Here is a 10,000-nt window from a genome sequence, read left to right on the forward strand (position 1 = left end):
CACATATATATATATATATATATATATATATATTGTATATATATTTCATATGAATATGAAGGAATAACTGCTGAGATGATATTGGCCAAAAATGAAGTGACTCCCAGAACACTTAAAAGAATATTTGGTAGAACGTGGCATGAAGAGGCTCAACCTGATGAATGGGAGCTAGGAGTGTTGGTGAAAATGACAATAAAGGAGACCTGACTTATTGAAATAATTACAAAGGCAACACACTTACGTCAGTAGTCATGAAAAAATGTAGTATGCTCATTCCAAAGATACTAGAGAGAAAGATTGATGAAACCCTGAGAGGTGAAGAGGCAGGATTTTGAAAAGATAGAAGTTGTACTGACCAAACTTTAATTTTAAGATATATGGTACAACAATGAGTACAATACAGAAATCCACTTTTGATGGCATTTGCGGACTATGAAAAAACCTTTGATAGTGTGCACCTGCCAATTTTGTAGAGAGTCCTGCGTTACTATGGAGTTTCTCTTAAAAATGTAAATTTGATTAAGTCTGTTCATGAGCATAGCAGGTGCAAAGTTAATGTTAATGGAGTCCTATATAATGAATTCCCATGGAACAGTGCAGTACTCAATGGGAATGTGCTGTCACCTATGTTGTTTATCCTTTTCATGGATTTTGTAATGCATAGAATTGTTGGCTATAGTTTTAAAACGATTGGACTGGATTGGTAATAGGAAATTAGCTGACCTATAGTCAATTCTTTTTAGTGAGGCAGGTTTGCACCAACTTGCAGGGGTGCCCTTTTAGCTCGGAAAAATGTCCTGATCGCTGATTGGTTGGACAAGATAATTCTAACCAATCAGACAGCAGGAAAATTTTGAGGCAAAAAGGGCACCGCTGCGAGTCAGTGCAAATGCGCCTCACTAAAAAAATTGAGTATAGTGTATGGTGATGACGCTATCCTTAGCAGAACACCACAGGACTTGCAAAGCTTGCTTACCAGGATGCATGAAATATCACAGGAGGTTAGGCTCGAGATAAATAGAAGAAAGATGGATGACGAGAACGGAATATTCAATGGTAGATTATCATTGGAAGGAGAAATGATTAATGAGGTGAAATCACTTAAATGTCCAGGAACTATGATCTTTAATACATGATCTTTAGAATTGAGGTTTAAAGAAAGATTAAAAAAAAAAACAGACAATGACTAGGTTAAATAAAATTTGGAAATCATATCGCCCGAAATCACAAGCTATATATCAGTTTAGTGCGATCGGCGTTAAGGTATGAACATGAGTTGTGGTATGACAATGAAACAATATCTAACAGATTTAGTAAATTTGAGAACAAAGCCCTTAGAAGAATATTGGGAGTTAAATGGGTGCACAAGGCACTAGAAGAGTTGGAAGGCCCAAACATACATGGCTGAAAACTGGGAGGTATTCATAGAGAAAAGGATATGTTTATACTTGCAAAATATGAAGGAAATCCTTCTACTTGTACTCATAAACATTTCAAGCAAAAGCTTCTACTTTTAGAGCAAAAGCTTATTCTTATAATCCCATAAAAGTAAATGGTTATACATAAAGAAGACCCTTTACTTCATATAAAGAGCATATGCTTCGAAAAAGCTGAGTCTGGTCAGTAGCAGACTGCAGTTCGAAGAGAAAGGTTGTTCTGTCCGATTCTCAGCACGATGGCAGATTTTGTGGATGTGAGGCATATTAAACAATGCATGCCCCGTTTACCCACACTTGATCGTGATTTCAAGATGTTATTCCGTTTTGAAGAACAAAATGTACAGTGGCTAGCGGACAGATATCTTGTCCACACCTGGAATCTCGATGAAATATCAAAGTTAAGCCATAACTTGGTGATATGCATTTTACATTTGCTTTTGCATGTATAAACAGTTGGGCGAATACGAAGGCTGCTGTATTTAGGGATGTATGTATGTATAAACAGTATATATATACGTATGTATATATATATATATATATTTATGTGTGTGTGTGTGTGTGTGTGTGTGTGTACAGTACATGCAAATATACTGTATTCATATAATATATAAATAAAGTTTATATATATATATATATATATATATATATTATATATATGTATATGTATGTATATATTATATATATGTATATGTATGTATATATATATATGTCTGTGTATATATATGTATATATATACATCGTATAAATATACATATATACACAGAATATTCATATACTGCAAAAGCTTATATACATGCATGTATATGCACATATATAATCTATATATATATATATATATATATATATATATATATATATATATATATATATATATATATATATATATATATATATATATATATATATATATATATATCTATATATATATATCGATTCGTACCAGAAATAGATTGTTCTAAATCCCAAACCTGAAATAATTTAGCTGAAATCAACTATTTCAATTAGGTTTGCTTTAAACCTCAAATACCCTTCGCCCTTCGTCCGGGTATCCTAAAGTTTCCTTCAAACTGCAAAGTTGAGAGTTTAGCGTCTTCAAAACTTTTCAACTCAAATCCATAAATCAAATCACGTAGTTTATTATTATTATTATTATTATTATTATTATTATTATTATTATTATTATTATTATTATTATTATTATTGTTGTTGTTGTTGTTGTTGTTATAAAACAAGAATGGAATTTTTCGCGAGTCCTAAAAGAATTCGGAAGAAAATCTTCTCGGATTTCCAAATGGCTTCAGAAGAAATAGCCATAGACTTAGCATGGAATTCTGAATGCCTCCAGAACGGAATCTCAGACCGGTATCGGAAGAAAAGTTTCCTGGATTTCCAAATGGCTTCAGAAAAAAAAGCCATAGACTTAGCATGGAATTCTGAATGCCTCCAGAACGGAATCTCAGAACGGTTTCTGAAGAAAACTTTCCCGAATTTCCAAAAGTCTTCAAAGGACATAGCCATATACTTAACATGGATTTCTGAATGACTCCAGAACTGAAATTTCCAGGAGCAGTCCTGAACAACTCCTCCCCGAGCTTCAAATGACTTTTGAAGACCTGATCTTCATTTTTTCAAACTTAGCCTGCAACACCTCACATGATCTTTATGTAAGCTGGCGAAATCTATCTAAGGAATTGCGTGTCAATAGGAGTAAGAGGAAATGAGGAAATTGATGACTGGGAGAAGGATTTCACTTAACTCACAGAGATCGCGATCTAGCGGAATAGGAAGCTGCCGGTAAGAATTATGTGTTACATCTTCGGAACACCATCAACTACAGATGGTTTTGGTTGCTGCCGAAGTTGCCGATCGTTCGTTTTATATCGCCCGACCTATAGAAAGACACGGGATCTTCCGTTGGCAGCTGAGCTTTGAAGATCATAATGTATGCGCCTTGAAGGATACTTTGCTTGGGCTTTTGCGACGATGTCTTATTAAAGGAGATTCTTGGAACAAGTACGAGGCTTTGTATCGGTGCAAAAACGGATTGCGGGGAATGAGGATGGAGGCAGAATGGTTCAACTGAACGGTGAGTGACGTGTTGTTCTTCAACAGGATTGTCCCAAAATTTGCCATTGAAGTAAGGACATATCCAGACAACATTGGTAAATATATCATGTTGCTCGTCATTTACTTTGGCGTGATAGTGTATGCGGAGAAATCGATAGTATTCATCTCTTTACTCATTGCCCAGATAGGTAAAGAATAAATGCCTTCGATTTCCCTGAGGAATCTGGCGAAGTGAGGACTCGCAGCACTGAAATCTCTTTTGAAATCTAGAAGGACACTGACGAACTGAGGAAAAGAGACAATGAAATCTCGAAAGAAACAGATAATCTAATGAAAGAAGATCTTGAAAACTAGAAGACAGGAGAGGCCAGCGAAGAGGAGCCTCTAATGCCAGAGGTAAGACACCTAAAAATAGAGAGCCTCTAATGCTAGAAGTCAGGCACCTCAAAATATAAATCGAAGACTCTCTAATGCTAGAAGTATGGAACCTAGAAATATATGTCAAAGAACTTCTAATGCTAGAAGTGTGGGAGCTAAAGAGATAGGTCAAAGAAATTCTAATGTTAGAGGTGTGGGAGCTATAGAGAGAGGTCAAAGAACTTCTAATGCTTGAGGTAAGGGAGCTGAAAAGAGGTAAAAAAACTTCTAATGCTAGAGGTGTGGGAGCTAAAAAGAAGTCAAAGAACTTCTAATACTAGAGGTGTGGGAGCTAAAAAGAGGTCAAAGAACTTCTAATACCAGAGGTGTGGGAGCTTAAAAGAGGTCAAAGAACTTCTAATGTTAGAGGTGTGGAAGCTAAAAAGAAGTCAAAGAACTTTAATGCTATAGGTGTGGGAGCTAAAAAGAGGTCAAAGAACTTCTAATGCTAGAGGTGTGGGAGCTAAAAAGAGATCAAAGAACTTCTAATGCTAGAGGTGTGGGAGCTAAAAAGGAGTCAAAAAACTTCTAATGCTATAGGTGTGGGAGCTAAAAAGAGGTCAAAGAACTTCTAATGCTATAGGTGTGGGAGCTAAAAAGAGGTCAAAGAACTTCTAATGCTAGAGGTGTGGTAGCTAAAAAGAGGTCAAAGAACTTCTAATGCAAGGGGTGTGGGAGCTAAAAAGAGGTCAAAGAACTTCTAATGCAAGGGGTGTGGGAGCTAAAAAGTGGTCAAAGAACTTCTAATGCAAGGGGTGTGGGAGCTAAAAAGAGGTCAAAGAACTTCTAATGCAAGGTGTGTGGGAGCTAAAAAGAGGTCAAAGAACTTCTAATGCATGGGGTGTGGGAGCTGAAAAGAGGTCAAAGAACTTCTAATGCAAGGGGTGGGGAAGCTAAAAAGAGGTCAAAGAACTTCTAATGCAAGGGGTGGGGAAGCTAAAAAGAGGTCAAAGAACTTCTAATGCAAGGGGTGGGGAAGCTAAAAAGAGGTCAAAGAACTTCTAATGCAAGGGGTGGGGAAGCTAAAAAGAGGTCAAAGAACTTCTAATGCAAGGGGTGTGGGAGCTGAAAAGAGGTCAAAGAACTTCTAATGCAAGGGGTGTGGGTGCTAAAAAGAGGCCAAAGAACTTCTAATGCAAGGGGTGGGGGAGCTAAAAAGAGGTCAAAGTACTTCTAATGCAAGGGGTGGGGGAGCTAAAAAGAGGTCAAAGAACTTCTAATGCAAGGGGTGTGTGAGCTAAAAAGAGGTCAAAGAACTTCTAATGCAAGGGGTGTGTGAGCTAAAAAGAGGTCAAAGAACTTCTAATGCAAGGGGTGGGGAAGCTAAAAAGAGGTCAAAGAACTTCTAATGCAAGGTGTGTGTGAGCTAAAAAGAGGTCAAAGAACTTCTAATGCAAGGGGTGTGGGAGCTGAAAAGAGGTCAAAGAACGGGGTGGGGAAGCTAAAAAGAGGTTAAAGAACTTCTAATGCAAGGGGTGTGGGAGCTGAAATGAGGTCAAAGAACGGGGTGGGGAAGCCAAAAAGAGGTCAAAGAACTTCTAATGCAAGGGGTGGGGGAGCTAAAAAGAGGTCAAAGAACTTCTAATGCAAGGGGTGGGGGAGCTAAAAAGAGGTCAAAGTACTTCTAATGCAAGGTGTGTGGGAGCTAAAAAGAGGTCAAAGAACTTCTAATGCAAGGGGTGTGTAGGAGCTAAAAAGAGGTAAAAGAACTTCTAATGCAAGGGGTGGGGGAGCTAAAAGGAGGTCAAAGAACTTCTAATGCAAGGGGTGGGGGGATAGATGTCGCCAGCAAGGCTTTGGGGAAGGCGCGGCGGCGTCTGTGTTCTTTCTGATGCGTAAACTTAATTAAATACAAGTAAAAACAGGGCATTAAATACTAAACTCTTTCTTATCTTGACAGCACAAATGAAATCTTACAAGTTCCAACATGTAACTAAGCGCTCCCGAAACACGAGTCAACCTTTTACTTCTGCTTAGAGGATGCAAAAGGTAGAAGTATGAGCAAATCTTTCCATATTCATAATGATTACCTTATGCTTACAAGGATATCCTTCATTTTTATGAATACCTCCCACTATGAAGCGTGAAGTAGGAGATAACGAGTGGAGAAGTATTGATTTAAAAGCTCAAAATAGGGACGACTTGTGAAATCTAACCGAGTCCCTTTGCGTCATTAGACATAGGAGGAGATGATATATAGATATATATATAATATATATATATATATATATATATATATATATATATTATATATATATATATATATATATATATATATATATATATATATATATGTATATGTATATATACATACACATATATACATATATATACTGATATATATATATATATATATATATATATATATAATATATATATATATATTATATATATATATATATAAATCAGCGTAATTAGTTAGCGAACTATTGCAAGCAATCAGATTCAGTTTCATTATTATCATTCACATTGAACCCATGAAATTTGATTTCCATATTTTCTCATATTCTTTGTATGACAATAATTCCTTTGAAAAATCAAGTAGATATTTTTTATGGAAAAAAACTGTCCTATTACTTGAATTCTAGTAAAGTTTATAATAAGGTAATTAAAATTTATATATTTTCATTTCATGATTTCATGTAATTCAACCACCAAACAAACTTTCAGTAAATAGATTTGGTATTCTATAAGAGAAATTTGGTTTGGAAACCCAATGACTGACTTAAAATTCTTATGTCCTTTCGTTTGGTTATCTTTTTTAATCTTTTAGTCCCAATTTCATATATGCTCAGCTATATTTTCTCAATACTCTTATGGCTGAATCCCTTTTATTGTAAATAATATCTCTCTTATTGCTAACAATCATAAAATCATTTATTCGTTATTGAATATACATTCTTGTCATATAAAAAAAACCAAGGATTTTTTTTTAATGTTTTACCGAGAACATCAAAATGTTTCAGCTCCCTATTCAACTTTTAGTTTCTTACAATCGAGACAGAATCACTTATTGATATCGCCCATTCGACATTAACTTCTTAACATATTTGCTCTTCCAAAACATTCTGCTACTTCACTATAATTCACTCAGGCCATCTGATATCACTCCAACCTATAATATAAAAGCTTTCAAAAGTATTGCCTATGCAATGGAGGAGTCTTACTTCACTTTGAATTTTGCGGGAGGAGGTCGTTTTCTTGTAAGATCCATTTCACTAAAGTTCTTGGGTCTAATGAATCTACCATCAGTGATGGTGTTGTAACAACTAGTGTTGCATTTCTCTCTACTCTGGCTTAGAGCTTTGCTAATGCTTATTCTACGTAGAGGTTTTTATTTTCTCTAAAATCTTTTCATAAAAGGTTTCAGATGATAAGAAAACCATTCAAAGAACTTATTCTTTGTTGAAATGTAAAGTTTCTCTCTGTTTCCTTCTGTTATCCCACATCATAATTCTTTATTATGTGGGTAACTGTTTACTTACTATTTAAAATGTAATTATTAAGTTATTCTATATAATAGTTTAATAACAGCCATACTAATTATTGAAGTGATACTACATCAAAGCATTTATATCCTCATAATGCTCAGAAAACATTTTCCCCTATACAAACTCCATTTCCGTTTAAAACTTACACAAGACTTTTCAATCGGTTATAATGGTTCTGGAGATGAGTTGATTTCAATATTAAGTGCAAAGCAAAATTTGATTGCGACATGATGTACCGTACTTATTAAGTGTACGCAATGAAAGGAGGATTACTTAAAAAGTAGTTACTATCATTAAACGAGATGTATAATAAAACCTTCTCAGATGAGGTCATTAAGTTTTGTATTACCCTAATTTTGAACTGGCAATTATGTTTAAGGTTATCAGGTTAAGAAATCCAAAATTAAAGACCAAAACTCCTGTTTGAGAGAGAGAGAGAGAGAGAGAGATGAGAGAGAGAGAGAGAGGAGAGAGAGAGAGAGAGAGAGAGAGAGAGAGAGAGAGAGAGAGAGAGAGTTGTTAAATTGCTGAAAAAAAATCCTTGATCAAGGACATTTGATATTTACATTTGGTACTTGTGATGAAATAGTTTTCCTCAAATGGAAAACTTTGACAGAAAACATTCTTTTTTAATTATATAAATAAATTTTTCTTGAATAAGAAATAAATTTAATCTTATATTTTTTTTTTTCTTAAATAGACTTTTCTTAGTTGATGAAATCAAACGTAAATATGTAATTAGCTGACCATTGTTTTGATTTAAGATAAAAAAAAAACAAGTTTAAGTTTTTTTACGCAACACTTTTTCTATCCCCACGTGTACTTTTGTCCACAATAAATAGATGAAAAAGAAAGGAAAAAAGACAATTCTCCAAAATCTCATACTCCCCCCCGCCAAAGAACCCCCGTCCCCGTCCCAAGGCTCCATAGCCTCAAAGGCCTTTGTTTTCACTTCATTGAACATTTCGCTGAGCTGTGAATTTACTATATAAGCCCGAGCAAGAAGGAGACAGTATTCACTTCCTTTGTAAATCTCTCAACGAAAGGTCGCCTTTTCCACAATGGTAATAGGAAAACTGCTCTGGACATCACAGAGAGACACACACAAAACACACATATACGCACATACTGTTCATACAGTATCAATATATGTGTGTGTGTATGTGCAAAATTCATAGGGAAACGTGATGCTCAGATGCAAAAGACCCCACAGTGGAAAATGAAAAGCTAGAATAAGTCCTGACTAGTTTCGTCTTCTTCTTCAAGTAAGAAGAAATTAGTCATGAGTTACTTTATATTTTAATTTTCCCTGTGATTCTTTTATATATGCTATATATATACAGTATATATATATATATATATATATATATATATATATATATTTATATATATATATATATACACAGTATATGTATATATATATACATATATATATATATATATATATATTATATATATATATATATATATATATATATATAATATATATATATATATATATATATATACACATATAATGACATACACACATATACTGCATATATATGTATATATATATATATATATATATATATATATATATATATATATATATATATATATATGTTTGTGTGTGTGTGTGTGTGTGTGTTTGTGTGTGAGTGAGTATATATATAACTGTGTGTGTGCTTGTGTATGTGCATCTATTTATCAATACTTATAATTCTTTAATTTGAGATTTATCGGTCTCTATCATATAGTCTAGTATAAATTTACATTTCAAATAATTTTTTCATTAATTACTTAATCAATTTTCTTATTTCCATTTGCAGCGTGTAGCTGTACTAACCTCTCCTGGTCCTGGTCGTGGTGGCCATGGTTATGGCTGACCCAGATCCAGGTTACGGCAAAGGGCATGGCCATGGCGGATACGGAAAAGGGCACGGCCACGGACATGGTGGATATGGAAAGGGACACGGCCATGGAGGCTATGGAAAAGGACATGGCCATGGTCATGGAGGATATGGTAAAGGACATGGTCATGGACACGGTGGTTATGGCAAAGGACACGGCCATGGGCATGGAGGCTATGGAAAAGGACATGGTCATGGCCATGGAGGCTATGGAAAAGGACATGGACATGGTGGATATGGTAAAATGAAGAATGCTTTGCCTCAATTGACATTAATAGCCTATGAATATTAAAACTCTCTCTCTCTCTCCTCTCTCTCTCTCTCTCTCTCTCTCTCTCTCTCTCTCTCTCTCTCTCTCTCTCTCTCTCTCTCTCTCTCTCTCTCTCTCTTCCAGCTTTCCATGCGTATGTGTACAGTATCTGCTTCAGAAAACACAGCTATACCTATCTATCTATCTATCTATCTATCTAAATATATATATATACATATATATATATATATATATATATATATATATATATATATATATATATATATATATATATATATATATATATATATATATATATATCGATATATATATATATATATTTGTTTAATTTCACCTTGTAACATAAAATATATACAATTTAACTGTCTTATATTATATGAAATAGATATATTGTCTTAATCTAAATAACAAATTAATATAACA

The 10,000-nt window shown here is 34.3% G+C and overlaps 1 protein-coding gene across 1 annotated transcript in view; it reads left to right on the plus strand.

The window, feature by feature from the left end:
• Positions 1 to 9,245: 9,245 nt before the first annotated feature.
• LOC137660042 (uncharacterized) overlaps positions 9,246 to 10,000 on the plus strand; it is an 8,126-nt gene continuing 7,371 nt past the window's right edge. The window contains exon 1 of the mRNA XM_068394768.1: positions 9,246 to 9,545. Coding sequence (XP_068250869.1) covers positions 9,269 to 9,545 — 277 coding nt within the window. The 5' untranslated portion in view covers positions 9,246 to 9,268. The remainder of the gene's footprint in view (positions 9,546 to 10,000) is intronic.

The sequence above is a fragment of the Palaemon carinicauda genome, chromosome 20 (genome assembly GCF_036898095.1).
Source record: "Palaemon carinicauda isolate YSFRI2023 chromosome 20, ASM3689809v2, whole genome shotgun sequence".
Classification (NCBI taxonomy): Eukaryota; Metazoa; Arthropoda; class Malacostraca; order Decapoda; family Palaemonidae; genus Palaemon; species Palaemon carinicauda.